General features: G+C 49.4%; 1 protein-coding gene across 1 annotated transcript in view; it reads left to right on the top strand.

Annotated features, from left to right (window-relative positions):
- The window catches only part of LDLR (low density lipoprotein receptor), a 41698-nt gene extending 20942 nt beyond the window's left edge, over positions 1 to 20756 (top strand). The window contains exons 6-18 of the mRNA XM_081285783.1: positions 1278 to 1400; positions 2328 to 2447; positions 2856 to 2981; positions 5758 to 5929; positions 6014 to 6241; positions 9482 to 9600; positions 10021 to 10160; positions 11696 to 11837; positions 11980 to 12132; positions 12801 to 12971; positions 16775 to 16852; positions 17961 to 18118; positions 18874 to 20756. Of these exons, the coding sequence (XP_081141909.1) occupies positions 1278 to 1400; positions 2328 to 2447; positions 2856 to 2981; positions 5758 to 5929; positions 6014 to 6241; positions 9482 to 9600; positions 10021 to 10160; positions 11696 to 11837; positions 11980 to 12132; positions 12801 to 12971; positions 16775 to 16852; positions 17961 to 18118; positions 18874 to 18909 (1766 nt within the window). The 3' untranslated portion in view covers positions 18910 to 20756. The remainder of the gene's footprint in view (positions 1 to 1277; positions 1401 to 2327; positions 2448 to 2855; positions 2982 to 5757; positions 5930 to 6013; positions 6242 to 9481; positions 9601 to 10020; positions 10161 to 11695; positions 11838 to 11979; positions 12133 to 12800; positions 12972 to 16774; positions 16853 to 17960; positions 18119 to 18873) is intronic.

Raw genomic sequence — 20756 nt, forward strand, 5'->3', positions numbered from 1 at the left:
GCTAACTCCCCATCCTCCTCCCCAGTCCCTGGCACCTGCCATTCTACTGTCTGTCTCTGTGGGTCTGATGACTTCGTGGACCCGCTGTGAGTGGAATTGTGTAGTAGTTGTCCTTCTGTGACTGGCTTATTTCACTGAGCATGTCTTCAGGGTCCATGTTCTAGTCTGCGTCCAGATTTCTTTTTGAAGGCCAAATAGTACTCCATCGATTGTGCTGAGGAATCCTATTGCATTCGCCCCTTGATGAATCCTGGGGTTGCCTCCATCTTTTGGCTGTGGAATAGTGCTGCTGGGAATGTGGGGGTACACAATCAATGACTTTAACCTGGTGGGGTAGCCACATGGTGGAATATGCCGCCAGGAAATGAGGCTTCAGCCACCAGCATTCACACAGGAGAACCTTACAACCTTACTGTTGGATGAAGAAGCAGTTTGAAGATTATGAGGAATCATTTTATAAGCTTCAAAAACAAACTAAATCTTACCCCATGTTTTTCCCTGAAGTATTAATGAAGTGGCTGAGAACGCAGCTCAGGAGTTTATGTGACATGATGAGACCCTGACCACCAAAAAAATAAAAAAAAAAAAATAAGGAAACGATAAAGCCAAGATTCAGGATTTTTTTTTCTTTTTTTCAGGGCCAAAGGCCGAGGATGTAACTCAAGGCCTTGCATGTGCTAGGCAAGTGCTCTGCCACTGAGCTAAATCCCCAGCCCCAGAATTCAGGATTCCTTTGAAGGGTAGCAGGATGGGTCAAAGCCTGCTAGAATAGTCTCCATTAGAGAGTTGGCAGAATTTTACCATAAAGCACCAGATAATAAATATTTTTGGCCTTGCAAGGTTCAGAGTTTCTGACACAACTACGCTGTTTCATACTCTGAAAGCAGCCACAGACCTTCTGTAAATGAATGGGTGTGGCTGTGTACCAATAAAACTTTATTTAAATAAACAAGCAGTGGGCCATTGTTGATCCAGGGCCCTCAATTTAATGACTTCCTGCTCTAGGTGACATTCTCATTTTAGAACTGGGTGTTAGGTTCTCAGTGCTCAGTAACCAATTACTGGGCTGGTGTAGCTCGGTGGTAGAATGCTTCTAGCGGATCTCAAAATACAGAGGAACGCACTGGATTCTGTACCCAGAACTGACAAAAAATTATCATGTTTTACTAACAGATACATTCATATTTATTCTTGTGTAAGTGAATTATTATGCTGTAGAGGGTTAAGCAAGCTCCTGCAGCTCAGATGCACCTGACTGTTCTCTTGGACTCTCATAGTGACACTGTGTGAGGGGCCCAACAAGTTCAAATGCCACAGCGGTGAATGCATCCCCCTGGACAAAGTGTGCAACTCAGCCAGAGACTGCCGGGACTGGTCGGACGAGCCCCTCAAGGAATGCGGTAAGTCCCAGATGTGGGCGTCTTGGGGAGTTTGTGGAGAGCCAAGGTGGGGGAACTAAGGTGGAGGGGATGGGAGGCCCACCCACTATAGCTCTAGGGCTCCTGTGCATCCTTAGCCCCAGGGAGCTTCCACTCAGGGCAGGAGAGGGGGCCATATGGGGCGCAGTAGTTCATGCCTAGAATCCCAGCTGCCCAGGAACCCAGGCAGGCGGGTCCCAAGTGCCAGGTCAAGGCCAGCCTGGGCAACATCGCCAGACCCTGTCTCAAAATACAGAGGAACGCACTGGAGATGCAGCTCAGTGGTGGAGCTCCTGCCTCACCATGGGCTCCACAGAGACCCGCCCCAGCCCCATTGGTCTTTTTTTTTGGTGTAGGGAATTGAACCAAGGGGCCCATTCCCACTGAGCCACACCCCGGCCTTTTTTAATTATCATTTTTGAGAGTCACTGAGTTGCCCGGGCTGGCCTTGACCTTGCAGTCCTCCTGCCTCAGCATCCTGAGTCCCTGGGATTGCAGACCTGTGCCACGGCGCCCTCTGGCCACATGAACCATTTTGAAGTGTATATTTTGGTGGCATTGAATGCATTCACCCAGGTGTGACCACCCATCCCCCTCCCTAGCACGTTTTTTCATTTTCAAAACCAAACCCCTGTCCTCATTCACCCACCGTCCCCGCCCCAGCACCTGCTTTTCTACTTGCTGTTTCTGTGGATCTCTCAGGAGTGGGATCCTCAGCACCTGGCCTTTGGTGACGCGTTTCCTTCCATCAGCACTCTGTCCCCAGGGCTCTCTGTGTTAAACCGAGTGACAGTGCCATCTCAGTGCTCTCACGAGTCAGGCTGTGGCACCCCTCCGCAGTGGCAGGGGTGGGGGAGTGAGAGGCTCGAGACTCCAGGGTGACCAGTGTGTGTCCTTCCCCCGACGCAGGGACCAACGAGTGCTTGAACAACAACGGGGGCTGTTCGCACATCTGCAATGACCTCAAGATCGGCCACAAGTGCCTGTGCCCCGATGGCTTCCGGCTCGTGGACCAGCGCAGATGTGAAGGTGATTGCCAAGCAGGGCCAGCTCTGGGCCTCCTCGGCCTTATGCCCACCAAAGGCTCTGCCTCAGTCTCCCGGTCTGTGAAATGGGTGGGACGGCAGTCCCCAACTGCTGGGCAGACGCTCCGTGGGTGGAACCCAGGGCACAGACTGACCCATCAGTAACCATTCGACTCCTCGGAGGAGCTTCCCTCCGGGCTTCACCGTTAGGAAATCTCTGCTGACATAACTCTGCCCTCTGACCTGGGCCCCTGAAGTGAACGGTGAGGTTGGGTCACTTTGGGAGATGACAGTCACTTTTTTCTTTCCCAGGTGGGATGGGTTGTCCCTTAGCTGCCACTGGGGTGCTGGTTCCATCCCTCCATCTGCCACCCTCAAAGGTGACACCTCATGTGTCTCTGTCTCCACTCAGATATCGACGAGTGTCAGGACCCTGCCACCTGCAGTCAGCTCTGTGTGAACCTGCAGGGTAGCTACAAGTGCGAGTGCCAGGAGGGCTTCCAGATGGACCCCCGCACCCAGGCCTGCAAGGCCACCGGTGAGCACGGAGGCCGCGCTGGGGCGGTGTTTCCTCACCTGAACTTTGCACAGGGTAAAATCAGCAGGGACCTCTGGCAGGTGGAACTCAGGCTTGCCAGGAACCTGCCACGTGTGACCAGGGTACAGCATGCAGGACCCAGCCCTGCCAGCTTAATAGGAACCAGTGCTCAGCTTCCAGGACAAGTAAGGGATGGATTTCAGTGGGCAAAGGGTGGAAAGCCATGGCATGAGCTGCCCACGCCCCCTCCAGCTGTTCTTTTGTGGGGAACTGAACTCAGGGGTGCTTTGTCACTGAGTCACATTCCCAGCTCTTTTTATTTTTATGTTGAGACAAGGTCTCACTTATTTGCTTAAGGCCTTGCCACGTTGCTGAGGCTGGCCTCAAGCCTGTGACCCTCGTGCCTCAGCCTCCTGAGTCACTGGGGTTATAGGTGTGCACCACCATGCCTGCCTGGCTCCTGCTCTCTTTTTTTTTTTAATATTTATATCTTAGTTGTAGTTGGACACAATACCTTTATTTTATTTATTTATTTTTATGCGGTGCTGAGGATCAAACCCAGGGCCTCGCATGTTAGGTGAGCTCTCTATCGCTGAGCCCCAGCCCCAGCCCTCCAGCTGTTTTTAATAACTAAAAGAAGGAAACAAAAGAAACAAAGGAAACAAAATTTATTTAAAACAAAGACCAAAACAGAATAGCACATCATGGAACAAAATGGTAGAAATCCAGTCATCTCTCTGTATCTGTGGAGGACTGATTGGGTCCAAGACCCCCTGCAGCTACCAAGATCCGTGGAAGTTCAAGGCCCTTATGAACTAACTGTTATAATGTTTGCATAGAACCTGCACATCCCACAGAGACTTGAAATTATCTCGAGATGACTTAGAATACCTAATACAATGTTAGTGCTGTGTGGGTGTTTATTCCACTGTTTTGTTTAGGGAATGAGATAAAAAATAATAATAATAATTTGCGTTTGGTATAGAGGCATTTTCACCCCAAATGTTTTCAATCTACAATTGGTTGAACCTGAAGATGCAGAATCCACTCCTACAAAATAAGGATTTCCTACAAAAGATGGATTTCCTTTCCATCTTTTTTTTTAATTGTTGATGGACCTTTATTTATTTATTAATTTTTATGTGGTGCTGAGAATCGAACCCAGTGCTTCGCCCATGCTAGGCAAGCACTCTACCAATGAGCCACAACCTCAACTCTCTTTTCTATCTTGAAGTTTGGGTTATAATCATTGCTGCGTGTCCATTCTTAGAATCCCCTTCATCCAGGGATCCCTTGCTTGCACGTGCAAGTGTCCTGGGGGAGTTGAGTTTTCTGCACATGCAAAGGCCCTTTGCTTCATGCTCTGTTCTAGCAATCTAATCTAGCAAGGAGGCTGGATTTTGCAGAAATAACAGCCAGGCTCAGTGACACAGGCCTGTAATCCCTTAGACTTGGGAGGCTGGTGCAGGAGGATCACCAGTTTGAGGCCAGTCTCGATGATTTAGCAAGACCCTGTCCAAAAAGAAATTTTTGGAAAAACAAGAGACCATCAACTAAGATTTGAAAAAATTTTAAATTTAAAGGAAAACGTATAAAACATTGGGCTAGGGATGTGGCTCAGTGACAGAACACCTGCCTAGCATGCATGAGGCCCTGGACTCTGTCCCCAGCACTGGGGAATAAAAGGGAAAAAAATTTAGTAAAAAAATAAATTAAAAAGAAAGGCTGGGGGTAAAACTTGGTGGTAGCACAGCCCTGGTTTTAATTTCCAGTATTAGGGAGAAAATAGGAAGAACTTTTTACGAGCTGCCTCTGTCTACCCCAGGGCCTTCACCGGCATATTAGTGGCTGCTACCCCTGTTTCCATGGCTCTCGGCCTCTGCACCTCCCATGCGCTTCCTGGTTCTGCTGGGGTGGTGGGAGGATGTAGTTCCTCAACATCCCTAACAGCGGGCCCACAAAATCCCTCAGGATTGGAGGTTGTGCTTTGAACTCCTTTGTGATGTTAGCATTTGTACAGATGTAAAGATTTCAGTGGAGTTGAAGTAGAGACTTGGGAAGGGCCGTCTTGAGAAATCTAGTTGCAAGATATAGTTCGTTTGTTGGTGAATATTGGTGTAACGGTTAGGGCACAGCTCCCAGAATTGGGCAGACCTGGGTTTGAATCCTGGCTCAGTCACCCACTAGGTATATGATCTTGGGCAAATCAGTTTCCCTCTCTGAGCCTCAATCTGCTCATCTGTAAAGAGAAATTAACTAAAACCTGCTTCACAGGAATATAAGGATTCCATTAAAAAACCTAGTAAACATTAGGCAAGGTCATTACTTTTTTTTTTTTTAATGTGCCAGGGATGGGACCCAGGGTGTCTATGGGCAAAGGCATGAATGGGTGAGGTCCTGTGAGCAGGCTCAGGATTCACAAGTGTGAATCGTTTCCATGCAATCTGGGGCCTGGCACTGTCTTAAGTTGCCTGGTTCCTGGCTCTGGAGTGACTAGGGCAGGCAGAGTGGCCTCAGATGTCAGGGTTCCCATAGCCGAGGTGGTGGCGATGTGGGCTGGTGAGTTTGGCCCCAAAGTGAGTCATTTCCTATTTCTAGGAGTTGGCTACCCCCGGGTGGGGCCTTCCCTGCAGGGTGACCAAGACCACAGGTGTGACTTGCCTAGTACACGGGGATTTCCACCCTGCCACTCTGGGTGTGCCTCTCCAATCCAGCCACACCCTGCAGAGGGACAAGTGGGGTCTCTCACCACCCTGACCGCCCTGCCCTTCCCCAGGCTCCATCGCCTACCTCTTCTTCACCAACCGCCACGAGGTGAGGAAGATGACCCTGGACCGCAGCGAGTACACCAGCCTCATCCCAAACCTCAAGAACGTGGTTGCCCTAGACACCGAGGTGGCCAGCAACAGAATCTATTGGTCTGACCTGTCCCAAAGAAAGATCTACAGGTGAGCCTCGGCCCCTCCGGCCTGCCTAACCCCCAGGTGAGGAGGGGCCCCTGGCCCTGACGGTCTGCCCTCCTCTTGCCTTAGCACCCAGATTGACAGAGCCCCCAGCTTGTCCACCTATGACACCGTCATCGGCAGTGACCTCCATGCTCCTGATGGGCTGGCTGTGGACTGGATCCACAGCAACATCTACTGGACCGATTCTGTCCTGGGCACCGTGTCCGTGGCCGACACTAAGGGCATGAAGAGGAGAACGCTGTTCCAGGAGATCAGCTCCAAGCCGAGGGCCATCGTGGTGGATCCCGTCCACGGGTGCGTGCTTACGAAGGTGGGGGGTGCGGGGGAATGAAGGGACCCAGAGCTGTTTAGGCCGCTGTTTAGGCAGTGTTTGTACCCGTGAGAAGTATGGGGTTGTCCTGCGCTGTGGACAGGAGGTGGAATCAGGGCCTGTAGTTGTCTGTAAAGAAACAGGACCAGGCACAGGGGTGCATGCCTGCGATTCCAGCAACTTGGGAGGGTGAGGCAGGAGGATCACAAGCTCGAGGCCAACCTCAGCCACTTAGTGAGACGCTGTCTCAAAATTTCAAAAAGGGATTGGGGACGTAATAAGGCATCAATTGTAAGGCATCCCTGGGTTCAAGCACCATTTTCCCCCCAAAATAAATGAAATAGGAGCCCAGAGTTGTCAGACTGTCCTGTCTCTCTTTGGGGGGCCACAGGGATGGAATTCTCATGACAGTATTCTATTACCTGACATGGAAGCAGACCCTGTGATAAAAATTCAAAACCAGAAATTAAAATAGAGATGTTCTTGGTGGCACGTGGCTGTAATTCCAGCTACTCAGGAGGCTGAGGCAGGAAGGTGCAAGTTCAGGGCAGCCTCAGCAATTTAATGAGACCCCCATCTCAAAATAAAATCAAAAAGGCTGGGGCTGCAGCTCAACGGTAGAGCCTTACTTAGCATCTGCGAGGCCCGGGTTCCATCCCAGGAACCGCAAACAAAGAGAAAGAAAGAAAATTAAGTGAGAAATTAAAAAACAAATTTGCTTAAGTATTTGGTGTCAATCTCCTGGGACAGGATAAGGTTAGAGAGGGAAGACATGAGGGTCCTTCTTTACGTTGGTTTTGGGCAGCCCTGTGTTTACGAAGCTCTGGAAAAGGGTGGCTGGGCGAAGGTCACTACCCTGTGAAGATCAGGAGCCCGTGGCTGACTCAGCACTTCAGCCACTGACCAGTGTCCCCTGGCAGGAAGCATTGCCCCTGTCCCCTGCCCACTGCATATTCTGCCCAGTAGGCTCCCTCTGCCACCTGGCATGTGACAGGACTCATTTCACAATTGCAGTGGGGTGTTGGTAATCTGGGTCGCACCCTGTCCTGGCACCACAATTGGAGGTGGGGGTACATTTGGCCCAGTGCAGAGGATGTGGGAGAAGGTGCACTTGGCTGTCCTCATGTGGCGTCTGCAAGGGCAGGTCGGAGAGTGGCTGGGCGGGCAGAGCCTGTGGGTGAGGGCGGAGTCAGGCTGGGCCTGGATCCACCCACAAGGAAACATACCCAGGCTGTGGGCGCCTGTTGGATGGAGGGGCGAGGCCACCTGGGTTGGCCACACAATCTACAGGAAAGAAGGAAAGAGCGTGCCAGTCCCACTGAACTCAGGCACGAGTAGTGTGCAGACGTGTGTGTACATAGTGCCCGCTTATCCATGGGTGGTTCATTCCAGGACCCCCGTGGATGACTGAAACCATGCTCAGTACTGACCCCTCTCTTTTCCAGGACATACACATCTGTGATGAAGTTCAAATTTCAAATTAGGCACAGAGAGATAAATAAACTAATAAATAATAATAAGATAATTAGAACAATATACTATAATAAACTTTTGTGAATGAACGCATCCTTCTTGCAGTGATATGAGATGATAAAATTCCTGTGTGAAGGGCCTGGGGTTGTAGCTCAGTGGTAGAGAGCTTACCGTGCATGGTGAGACACTGGGTTCGATCCTCAACACCACATAAAACTAATAAATAAAATAAGGTTTTAAAAATTCCTATGTGGAGACTGGGGCTGTGGCTCAGTGGTAGAGTACTTGCCTAGCATGTGTGAGGCACTGGGTTCAATCCTCAACACCAAATAAAATAAACAAATAAAATAAAGGCATCTACAACTACAAATTTTTTTTTTAAATTCCTATGTGAAGGGGCTGGGGATGTGGCTCAAGCGGTAGCGCGCTCGCCTGGCATGCGTGCAACTCGGGTTCGAGCCTCAGCACCACATACAAACAAAGATGTAGAGTCTGCCGAAAAACTAAAAAAAAAAATATTAAAATTCTCTCTCTTTAAAAAAAAATTTTAAAAAAATTCCTATGTGAAGAGATAAGGTGAATAATGTAGGGATTGTGACATGGCATTAGGCCACTGTGTAAAGGTTACTTACACAAACACTGACACCTTAATAGTTGATTTGATAATGAGACAGCTACCACGTGACTAACGGGTGGGTAGTATATACACTGTGGACACACTAAACAAAAAGACAATTCATGTCTCCAGCAGGACAGGGCATGATGGTTTGAGATTTCATCACCTTACTCATAAAAATCATAGGAATTGTTTCTTTCTGGATTTTTCTATTTAATATTTTTAGACCATCATTGACTACAGAAAGCATAAACATGGATAAGGGGGAACAGCTATATTTTGCTCTCTTGTTTCTTTTTACTCAAACAAATTATGCGTTTCATTTTCTACTAGCTATGCAGTTCCCATGTCTGAGATCCTTCCTGTGAAATGTGTATTCACTGGATAGGCCATGTTTTTCTGTGGGATTAATTTGTAGAAGTTGGATAACATGTCAAAGTATATGTGCACAGAGAGCATTTAAAAAAAAAATTGCCTGGACTGGTGGCCCACGCCTGTAATCCCAGTATCTCAGGAGGCAGAAGCAGGAAGATCACAAGTTCAAAGCCAGCCTCAGCAAAAGTGAGGCACTAAATAACTTAGTGAGACCCTGTCTCTAAAGAAAATACAAAATAGGGCTGAGGATGTGGCTCAGTGGTCGAGTGCCCCTGAGTTTAATTCCTGGATTAATTTTATTTTAAAAATAAAAATAAATTATGTTATGTAAATTTTACCAAAATTTAAAAGTTAAAAGAATATTTTAAAGGCAAGAAAAATATTATGAACTGAGGTGCATATTCCAGAGCCCCCTCCCTGATTTTAGCATCAGAATCTCCTGAAACTACAGATTTTTTTATTTTGTTGTTTTTTAACTTTTTTTTTTTTTTTTTTTTTTTTTTTTAGCAGTTCTGGGGATGGAAACCAAGGCCTAATGAGGCTAGGAGAGTGCTCTACCACTGAGCCACACCCCAGCCCCACGCAAACACTCTAAAGTCCCTCCTGGCCATTTTGGGAGGAGAAAAGAAAAGAATCTGGAGTCCCCAGTGGGGCCTTATCCGGAGCCTTGGCTCCACTTAGGCAGACTCTCGCCTTCAGTGTTGGCAGGAACCTGTCCTGAGGAGCATCCTCATCTCTGTTTTCCCTGTTGTCCCCCCAGCTTTATGTACTGGACAGACTGGGGCACCCCTGCCAAGATCAAGAAAGGGGGCCTGAATGGTGTGGATGTCTACTCGCTAGTGACAGAAGACATCCAGTGGCCTAACGGCATCACACTGGGTACGTTGAAGGGATGCTTGGCCCCACCAGAGTCAGACCCCATCTGGGGGACACAGTAGTGGCCAGTTGCTCCCACACAAGCCCACCAGCTCCCTGAGGTTTTATAACCCACAGTTTTCCCTCCTCTTGACCTGGGGACGTCAGCATGTGCCATGAGGCACTGGGGCGAAAGCCACCGTGTGCCCTTCAGGCTCACATAGTTGGGGCTGCTTCTCTGGGAGCTTCTTTTCTACTATTTCTATGGGGGTTTCTTCTAGGGGGAGCAGAGTGGCCCAATTCCAAGGCTGCACCCTCCACCCAAAAATGAACAGTGCCCTGGAATTTTCTAGAATTTTCTGGCCTATCTGATGATCCTCTCATTCTTGCTGCTGGCACTGGGCATCTGCATGTGACCGCCCCTTGTCCATCTGTGCATTCCAGATCTCACCAATGGCCGTCTCTATTGGGTAGACTCCAAACTCCACTCCATCTCTAGCATTGATGTCAACGGGGGGAACCGGAAGACCATCCTGGAGGACGAGAAGCTGCTGGCCCACCCCTTCTCCTTGGCCATCTTTGAGGTGAGACCTGGAAGGAATTCACAGCTCATTTTTCACTGATTTAACTGTCAGAGGTTTAAGCGTGTGGGTAATGGTGGGCACGCCTTGTCTAGTTCCTCCAAGCGAAGACTAACTAGGAAAGCTGCTCTTGACCGAGGAGAGGTCTTAGAACTGAAGATATGTCCGTTTTCTTCTCAACAAATGTGAGAATGGGGACAGGTCAAGTTCCTAATAGAGCCATAGGGGGAAAACCTGCTCTAAAGAAATGATGCTGGGCTGGGGATGTGGCTCAAGCAGTAGTGCGCTCGCCTGGCATGCATGCAGCCCGGGTTCGATCCTCAGCACCACGTAAAAACAAAGATGTTGTGTCCCCGGAAAACTAAAAAATAAATATTAAAAAATTCTCTCTCTCTCTCTCTCTCTCTCTCTCTCTCTCTCTCTCTCTCTCACTCTATCTTTTAAAAAAAGAAATGATGCTATATTTGTACCCCCACATTCATAGTGGCATTATTCACAATAGACACAAGGAGGAAGCAGGCCGGGTATCCACTGATGAGTACATGAGCACAGTGCAACCCATGCGCACAGCCTTCAAAGGAAGAAAATCTTGCTGGGCATAGGGGCGCATGCCTGTAATCCCAGCCCTCTGGAGGCTGAGGCAGGAGGATCGTGAGTTCAAAGCCAGCCTCAGCAAAAGCGAGGGACTAAGCAACTCAGTGAGACCCTGCCTCTAAAATAAATACAGAATAGGGCTGGGGATGTGGCTCAGTGGTTGAGTGCCCCTGAGTTCAATCCCCAATATCAAAAAAAAAAAAAAAAGGAAGGAAATTTTGATACTTACTCCATTGGGGAGTAGCCTTGAGGACATTATGCTCAGTGAAATAATCCCGTTGTCCACTGATAGCAGGGAGCTAAATAGGCAAATTTACAGAGACAGGCAGGAGAATGGTGGGTGCCAGAGACCAGGAGTGGAGATTAGAAATCTTAATGGGGACAGAGTTTGAGTTTGATGAAAGTTCTAGAGATGGATGGCAATGCTGGTTTTACAATGAATGTGCTTAACACTGGTGAATTTTACACTTAAAAATAGTGTTGATGAGCTGGGCATGGTGGTGCACAGCTATAAGCCCAGTGGCTTGGGAGGCTGAGGCAGGAGGATCTCGAGTTCAAAGCCACCCTCAGCAACTTAGCAAGGTGCTAAGCAACTCAGTGAGACCCTGTCTCTAAATTACATACAAAATAGGGCTGAGGATGTGGCTCAGTGGCTGAGTGCCCCTGAATTTAATCCCTGGTTTCCCCCACCCCAAAAAAATAGTGGCAATGAGGACCAGGGTGCAGCCACGTGGAAGAGCATATGTTTAGCATGCACGAGCCTTGGGTGCCACCTAGCATCGTCCCCTGAGGAAAGCCTAAAATGGAAATGTGTTTTGCCGTGATTGATGCTGTGACCTAGTATTGCTTCTTCCCCCAAAGCCCCAGAGGTTAAGAGGGAGTGGAGGTCTGTGTCCTGTCCCAGTGGCTAATGGGGTGGATCGTCTTCCTTAACCCCCGTACAGGACAAGGTATTCTGGACCGACATCATGAACGAAGCCATCTTCAGCGCCAATCGCCTCACAGGCTTGGATATTGATTTAGTGGCAGAAAACCTGCTGTCCCCCGAGGACATTGTCCTGTTCCACAACGTCACACAGCCGAGAGGTAATGATGGGCAGGCTGCACACCACCGACCCCCACCCCTGAGAAAGACATTTCCCTGCTAGTGCCCTGGAATTTTCTAGACCTTTCCGGTCTCTGATGGTATCTCATTCTCCCCTCATCTTTTTTTCTTCTTCTTCCCCAGGTGTGAACTGGTGTGAGAGGACAGCCCTCCCTAATGGTGGCTGCCAGTACCTGTGTCTGCCAGCCCCGCAAATCAACCCCCACTCCCCCAAGTTCACCTGTGTCTGCCCAGATGGTATGCTGCTCGCCAGGGACATGAGGAGCTGCCTCGCAGGTAGAGCATGGTTCTTCCAAGCCTTGCTCTGCTCATCTGTGCTCTGGGAGAACAGGGCATCGTAGGTCACGAAATGTGGCTTAGTTCTGGAAGCTGGGAAGTCCCAGAGCAGGGGTGAGGGACTTCTTGCTGTATCATAACATGTGAGGGTGTCACACAGTGAGAGGTCACACTGTGACATTGCGCTCAGCTTTCTGGCCCTTTTTTTTTGTGTGTGTGGTACTGGGGATTGAACCCAGGCTCTATCACTAAGCCACATCCCTGTCCCCAATTCTTCCTCTTCTTATAAAGGCACCAGTGCCATGGGGAGGTCCCTCTGGTGTCGGGGTGTCCCACCCTCATGACCTCATCTAATCCTACTCACCTCCCGGAGGCCCCATCTCCAAATCCAGTTAACAAAGGAATTCTGGAGTAAAGTTCCCAACATACGAACTGGGGGGACACAGTGAAACCACAGCAGGGGCCGAGGTGTCCCTAGCGCCTCCCCAACACCTGCAAACCTAGTGTCCCACAAATAGCGCTGGAAGAACAGCACAGACAGCCATGGGTGTTTACATCCCGTGCTTTGGTGGCTGATGGCACTCACTGCCTACTTGTCATGAGGACCACAAAGCCATCAGAGTGGTGCTCAGGCACGTGGCACTCAGGAAATGTCTGTATTCCCGCAGAGGCGGAGCCTGTAGTGACCACCCTGGGGCCGTCCACCGTCAGGCCCAGGGTCAGCTCCACAGCCAGGAGGCCGAAGCCCACAGACCACCGACCTGCTTCCAGCGCCCCCTGGCGGCCTGCGGCTGTTCCTGGGCTCACCACCGTGGAGTCGGCGACCTTGTCCCACCAAGGTAAAGGCTGCGCCCACCCTGACTCCCACTGTGGTGAGGAGGATTCAGATGGGCCCCTTCAGTGGCTGCGAGCGACTTGGTGAAGAAATAGAGTGAGAGTGGAGTCCTGGCCCCACAAGGATGATCCCTAATTTGGGCTGTATGTCCTGGAACCTCCGTTTCCCTCCCTATAAAATGGTTCTGGTGGCAGTATCTGCCCATCTCCTGGGGATTAAGTGAGCTGAAACGTGGGGAGAGAGTGTGCTGTTGACCCTGAGTTAGACGAGGACGGGGACCAGGAATCCATCCGGGGGCCATGGAGCTATAATACCAGTCACTGGGAGGCTGAGGCAGGAGCATCGCAAGTTCAAAGCCAATCCTGCAACTGAGCGAGAACTTGTCTCAAAATAAAAAAGGATTGCCCCTGGGTTCCATCCCCAGTACTACAAAAAAAAAAAAAAAACAAGAAACAACTCAGAAATCCAATAACAGTGTAATGCAGAGTTTTTTGGTGCTGAGGTTTGAACCAAGGTCTCACACATGCTAGGCAAGGCCTTTTGTTTAGTTTTCAATTTAATTTTATTATTATTATGTTTTAAATTATTTTTATTTTATTTTTTACCTTTATTTTTATGTTATGCTGAGGATCGAATCCACGTGCTAGATGAGTGCTCTACCACTGAGCCACAACCCCAGCCCTTATTATTATTTTTAATTATTATTATTTTTTTTAGTTTTGATGGACCTTTATTTAATTTATTTATTTATATGTGGTGCTGAGGATCAAGCCCAGTGCCTCACACTTGCTAGGCAAGTGCTGTACCACTGAGGCACACCCCTAGTCCTTTTTATTTTTATTTTGAGACAGGGTCTTACTAAGATGCCGAGGCTGGCCTTGAATTTGTGAGCCCCCTGCCTCAGCCTCCCAAGCCACTGGGATTGTAGGTATGCATCATGTCCTTTTGTTGCGGGGGGATGGAACCTCAGGCAAACTGAACGCATTTTATCACTGAGCTCCATCCCAGCTCCCAGATTTTGTCTTCTTGAAAATTTGGATGATTTTTATTCATCATGGAGTTTTTGCATCCATTATGGTATTTAAGAATAACATTAAAATAGTATTGCAGCTGGGTGCTGTGGTGCATACCTGTCATCCTAGAGGCTTGGGAGGCTGAGGCAGGAGGATCATGAGTTCAAAGCCAGCCTCAGCAAAGGCGAGGCACTAAGCAACTCAGTGAGACCCTGTCTCTAAATAAAATACAAAATAGGGCTGAGGATGTGGCTCAGTGGTAGAGTGCCCCTGAGTTCAAGCCCCAGTACCCCCCCAAAAAAAACCAGTATTGCATTATAGTTGGCCCTCTATACTACATCTACATTTTCAGATTCAATAAACTACAGATTGAAAATGTTTGGAAAAAATAATTACATCTGTACTGACCATATATGGATATTTTCCTTGTCATCAGTCCCTAATGATACAGTATAAAATTGGTTTAGAGGGCTGGGACTATAGCTCAGTTGGTAGAGTGCTTGCCTTGCATACACAAGGCCCTGGGTTTGATCCCCAGCACCAATAACATTTACATTGTATCAGGTATTGTAAGTCATCTAGATATGCTTTAAAGTCCATAGGAGGATGTGTCCAGGTGACATGCAAATAACACCTTATTTTATATAAGGGGCTAGAGCATCCTTGCATTTTGGTGTCTGCAGAGGGGATGGGGTAAACCTGGAACCAACTTCCATTGATGCTCTACTGAGCTTTTTGGCTCCACCTTCCGTTTTGTGGCTGTGGCCAGAGCCTGGCTGTCCTCACCCCACGCAGTGTTGGAACCCAACTGGTCAGGGAATTAATCAGTAGCTCGTCCATTTATCCACCAGGGGGTGCCCACCCATCATCAGCTGCAGAGAAACAGAACTCAGACTCTTAGGGCAGGGAAAAAAGCACATCAGCAAGTTTCAGATCTTTCTTTTAAATTTCCTTTCACAGTAGCTAAAGGCTTTGTTCAGCCATTAAGGAGATAAAACAGGAACTCCTGTGCCTGAGGGAGGCCGGGAAACCTTTTTGCTTCGTGGAGAGGGGAACTCCTAGAAAATACCCCCTCAAGCCTGGTGCAGTGGCGCACCTGTGTAATCTCAGCCAGATGAGAGGGAGGTTTGCAAGCTCAAGCCCAGCCTGGGCAACTTTGCAAGACTTGGTCTCGAATTTAAAAAGGGCGGTGGATGTGGTAGAGTACCCCTGGTTTAAATCCGTGCTCCCAGGGCGGGGGGGTGGGAGGAAACTTCCACCAATAACCTCACCGAACATTAAGAATGCATCAGTGGATTTAGGACCCTCCGCCATCTCAGAGATGTTTCATCAACTGAAGCTAAAGCAAGCTTTCTACCTCTGAGGTGAACCTCTCGCTCCTAGAAGACACTTCTCTTCTTTTTTTTTTTTTTTTTTTTTTTTTGGGCGGTGCTGGGGATTGAACTCAGGGCTCACACATGCTAGGCAAGCACTTTACTACTGAGCCACATCCCTAGCCCCTAGAATTTTACTTGACCTGATTCTTTACAACCCGAATTTTACTCGACCTGTTCTTTCACTATATCGTCATGTTCTGCATTTGTGGATTCCACCAACTGCAGATTGAAAACTTTTGAATCTCAAGATGTTGGGCGTGGTTGTGCACACCTGCAGTCCCAGCGCCTGGGGAGGCTGAGGCAGAGCATCACAAGTTTGAAGCCAGCCTGGGCAACATAGAGATCTTGTTTCAATAATGAAAAATAAAAATGACTCAGTGGTAAAGTACCTCTGGGTTCAACGCCCAGTTCAACAACAAGAACAACAAAAATTTTAAATTGTATCTGCCCGGCACGGTGGCACACACCTATAATCCCAGCCACTTGAGAGACTGAGGCAGGGGGATTGTAAGTTGGAGGCCAGCCTCTGCAACTTAGTGAGGGCTTTGGCAACTGAGTGAGACCCTGTTTCAAAATAAAACATAAAAAGGGCTGGGGATGAGGCTAAGCACCTCTGGGTTCAATCTATTGAGCACATACAGACCATGCTTTTCCTCATCATTATTCTCTAAACAATAGAGGACAGAAACTGTGTACAGGAGTATTTTCATTGTATCAGGAATTACATTGTCCCTTGAGATGACATAAAACACATGGAAGGTATATGCTATATCAAAGTGTCTACATCTATTCTTCTGCCGTGTATAACTAATTAGAACAAATAAATTATGGCTGGGGTTGTAGCTCAGTGGCAGAGCGCTTGCCTAGCATGTGTGAGGCACTGGGTTTGATCTTCAGCACTGCATAAAAATAAACAAATACAATAAAGGCATGATGTCCATCTACAACTACAAAGAAACTTTTTTTAATTAAAAAAATAAAAAATAAAATACATGGGAGAGTGTGCATATGTTCTAGGCAAACACTACTCCTTTTTTAAAAAAAATTTGTTATAAATAAATGCAATATCTTTATTTTATGTGGTGCTGAGGTTGGAACCCACTGCCTCACACAGCTAGGCAAGTGCTATACTGCTGAGCTGCAGCCCAAGCCCAACTACTCCCTTTTCTATAAGGGAGTTGGGCATCTGTGAATTTTGGTGTTTGTAGAGGTTTCTGGAACCACCCCCCGTGGGTGCTGAGGGCAGCTGTGCTCATGAGTAAGCCAGCATGGCCTGACTTGAACTTGGGAGGGCCTCCATGTTCCCTTGAACTTGAACAGGCTGATGGGACGTGTCAGCCATTCCTTTGCATGACCATTGGCTCTGCTATGTGATGCCTTTCGTATCTGGGCCTCACTGTGTCCCTTCTTCCCCGTAGTCCTGGCTGAAGTTGCCGACAGAGGGAAGGAGGAGACGCCTCGGAGCGTGGGGGCTCTGTCCATCGTCCTGCCCATTGGTAAGCACGGCCCAGCGCAAGCCCCCTGTGACCCCTGCTGGGCCTCTCACCTCCCTCAGGCATGGAGCAGCCCACCATGTGGCCTGTTCACCACCTTGACCACTGGCTATCACCCAGCCACAGCCCCAGCTTCATTCATCTAACCAATATAATTAAGCACCGACTGTGTACTGAGCCCACTTCCAGACCTGTACTGGGGACAGAGCCAGGAAGCGACGTCTTACCCCTTGGGACTGCCAAGGAGCACAGTCAGGCAGCCGAGGTGCCAGCTAGGGAGAGGGCAGCCTGGGTAGGTGCTCCCAGGGGGCCTCAAGCACACCTGAGGATTCCGCTGTGCCAATGCGGGCGTTTGCAGGTGACTTAACACTGTCCCTCTTGCCCCTTTCTTTTTCTGAGGAAATCCTGTTGAGGGGGCCCTAGCACACTTGCAGAGACCCATGGCCTGAATTTTGGTGCCCAGTTGTGGGTTCACAGACATGGCAGGTCAGACCCTCCAGACTGGGGGTAACACCCACCTGGGGTCTTCCCAGCAGAGCCCAGGCCTCTAGAATCATAAAATCCAGGCAGAGTGAGCCCTTGCCTGTCCCCTGGATCCACTGAGGTTGGCACTGTGGGACCCAGGGACAAAGACAGGGGTGCTAGGGCTGCCCGGTTCAGAGAGCAAGGAGCTAAGCGTCTCCCAGCACTGGCTGTGCAAGAGACAAAGAGCCACCTGCCCTCCTCACTGACCGAGGCCAAGTGAAGTGGCCACAGCTCAGCCTAACGTGCTTGAGGCTCTGCATTCCACTCATGTCTGCAAAAAAGAAGAGTGAACTGTGGCCCCATATGTGGAGGAAAATCCCATTTCTAAAAAAGCAGTTCCCCAGTGTGCAGTTAATCGCAGAAGAATCGAGGACAAGCAGCTACCTCTGGCTCGAGGTTCATCCAGTGGCGTCAAGTTAGAGCTGGGTCCTGCCTGCGCAGGGTTTCCCTTTGAACAACGAGGGAGGGCTGCTTTGTGTTCAGAACAAAATCACTATCAGGTCCGAGGCCTGGTGTTGTCTGTGCCACTAAGCAGGTCCCGGTCTCGGGTTCAGCCGCGTGACAAGGCCACTCTCCCCTCCCACAGTGCTGCTCGTCCTCCTCTGCTTTGGGGCCTTCCTGGTCTGGAAGAACTGGCGGCTGAAGAACATCAACAGCATCAACTTTGACAACCCCGTGTACCAGAAGACCACGGAGGACCAGGTCCACATTTGCCGCAGCCAAGACGGCTACACCTACCCCTCGGTGAGAGGCTTAGGGAGGCCGGAGCCTGGAGCCCCCGCCAGCCCCTGGCAAAAGGTCCTCGGGGGCCAAGGCAGGCCCAGGGTGGACTCTTATGTCCATGTGCCCGCTCAAGCCTACCAAGCATTGGGCCTTCCCCTCAGACAGCTGAGTTTCTTGACCGGGAGTGAGAGGGACATCGGATGAGCAAATAGAGGAGTCAGCTGGTGGTAGAGGAAAAGAAAGTCAAGGGCCAGGGTGCGGCTGAGTGGAAGAGGACTTGCCTACCAGGTGCAAGGCCAGAGGACGGAGAGAAGGGTTTTGAGGGGTTGGGAGCAAGGGGATGTGATTTTAGATAAAGTAATCCAGAGCAAGCTTCTCTGAGTGAGTGGAGAATGTGCGGAATGCAAAAGTGGTCAGTGCAACAGCCCTGAGGTAGGACAGTGCCTATTGGTTTGAGGCCCATGTGGATGGATTGGAGAGAGTGGGAGGAAGTGAAGGCAGGGAGGTGATAGGGTAGACCCCAGGAGGATCTTGTGGGCTGCAGGGAGGACTTTGGAGTTCCCTATGAGTGAGGTGGGAGCCACGGAGGGTTTTGAGCAGAAGACTCCCATCAGGTTTTCACCAACGCCCTCTGGTGGCTGTGCAGGGAAGAGACCGTCAGGGACCAGGGTGGAGTCGTCAAGGGCCTGGTCTGGGAGGTGAGAAGTAGGTGGACTCTGGCCATGTTTACTGAATGTTGGACTGATCATTTCCGGTGTTTACCATCTTGTTGACAGAGACAGATGGTCAGCCTGGAGGATGATGTGGCGTGAACAGCTGCTGAGAGCCCAGTCCCTTCCCGGAAACTGTTGCCACTCATGGGCAGGAAGGACACTTTCTCCCCGGGCCCTTGACCACTGGCTGTCACCTACTTCCTCTAAACCCTTCTGGCACCCCCAGGGCTTCCGTCTCCTTCAGAGTCAGCAAAGACCTAAGGCACCGCTGGCCACCAAAGCCTGGTTCCTGTCTGCCAGAGCTTTGTTTTATATATTTATTCATCTGGGAGGCAGAACAGGCTTCTGACAGCGCCGCGGAGCGGGTTCTGCTTGGGGTTTTGGTTTTTTCTTTCCGTATGAAGGAGAAGAGGAAAAGACCCGAGGAGCCAGGATGCGTCTCAGTTCCTCTAAGTTCAGCCCTTTTCTTTCCTGCATCATAAAGAAGCAGAGGAGAGTGGAACACAGGAGGAGAGGCAGCAAGTGGCTTGGAACACGGACAGCAGGTGTTCCGAAGGTCCCAGGCACTGCCTCATCCACCCCCAGCCCTCGCCCCTCCACACTCCGCCTCCCTGCTGCCAGAAGGAGCCTGACCCTGAAGGGGAAGGGCGCCCCCTACTGCTAAGGCATCACCGTCCCGTGCTTTCCCTCGCCAAAGCTTTGCCAGTTCCCCAGGAAAAGCCTGAGTCACCAGTCGCCCTTAATACTCGTGAAGTGCCTGAAACACCCGGTTACCTTGTTCCTGGGGATGCCCTGCCTCCGCCCTCCATGACTCTGCCAGCCCAAGTGTGGCTGTCGCTGTACTGCGCCCTGATCCCGTCCACCGGAGCCTGCGCTTCGCTTCTTTTGATCTCCTCGCACTTTTTCAGTTCAGGGTTGTACATTGTGTAAATGTGACATTCTTGTTATTTTGCACTGTTTTCTGTCACGTGTGTTGGGGTGGGATCACTGGCCGGAGGTGGCCCGTGTTGGTGAATGCAGGAGAAGATGCATGTGGAGGAAAGAAAAGGTCAGATCACTGGGGACTGCTTCAAAGCCATGATTGCCAATATTTGGAATAGGCAAACCCTCCTGCATTATTATTATTTTTTTTTCCTTTTTGCCAGTGCAGAGGGTTAAACTCAGGATTTTATACAAGCCAGGCAAGCGCTCTGCCCCTGAGTTCCCAGGCTGCTTGCTTTATTTTCTTAACATCTGCCAGGTCACTTCTATGCAAAAGTCCCAGAGCCATTAACCTCCCTGTCTGATCCTCAAAGGCTGCGCAGGAGAAACTCACAGCCTTTCACCCTTTAGGGAATCTCCTCTAGGTCATTTGATGGAACTTGAAAAGCCAGGATTCTTCCTGAAATGGCCACAAATTTTATCATTGCATGGTTGCAGGGATGAGTCAAAGAGACAGGGGCAGCCTCCCGTGGATCCCCACACAGAGACATCTGAAGGGACTCTTACTGGCTCAGTAGCAATGATCAAACACTGTGACCCCCGTAGGAAACTGTGCTGGTCTTTTCTTTCTGAAGCATGTAAATAGATCCCTGTGCAGCTGGTAGCACTTGTGGTTATGTTTGCACTTTGTATATTTTTGAATGTTATCATATATATATAAATTATTTATTTTTGCAAACCCTGTTTGCTGCAATCGTTGGTGACATTTCTAGGGGCTCTGCATTAGGGGTAGTGGTCTCTGAGATGCCTCGTCTTTATGTACAAAGATTATTCACACGGACTGGACCGTGTAGCTTGTTTCAGGAGAGTGACATCCAGGTGTCCTTGTAATTGCTTCAGGGGTATGGACACTTGCTTTTTAAAACACTGTATAGAATGTTGGTTTTTTTTTTTTTTTTTTAATAGCCTGAATGTCTTACTGTGATCAATTAAATTTCGTAAATGAGCCATCTGGCTAAACCTGA

Source organism: Spermophilus citellus (genome assembly GCF_964194105.1).
Source record: "Spermophilus citellus genome assembly, chromosome: 3".
NCBI lineage: Eukaryota > Metazoa > Chordata > Mammalia > Rodentia > Sciuridae > Spermophilus > Spermophilus citellus.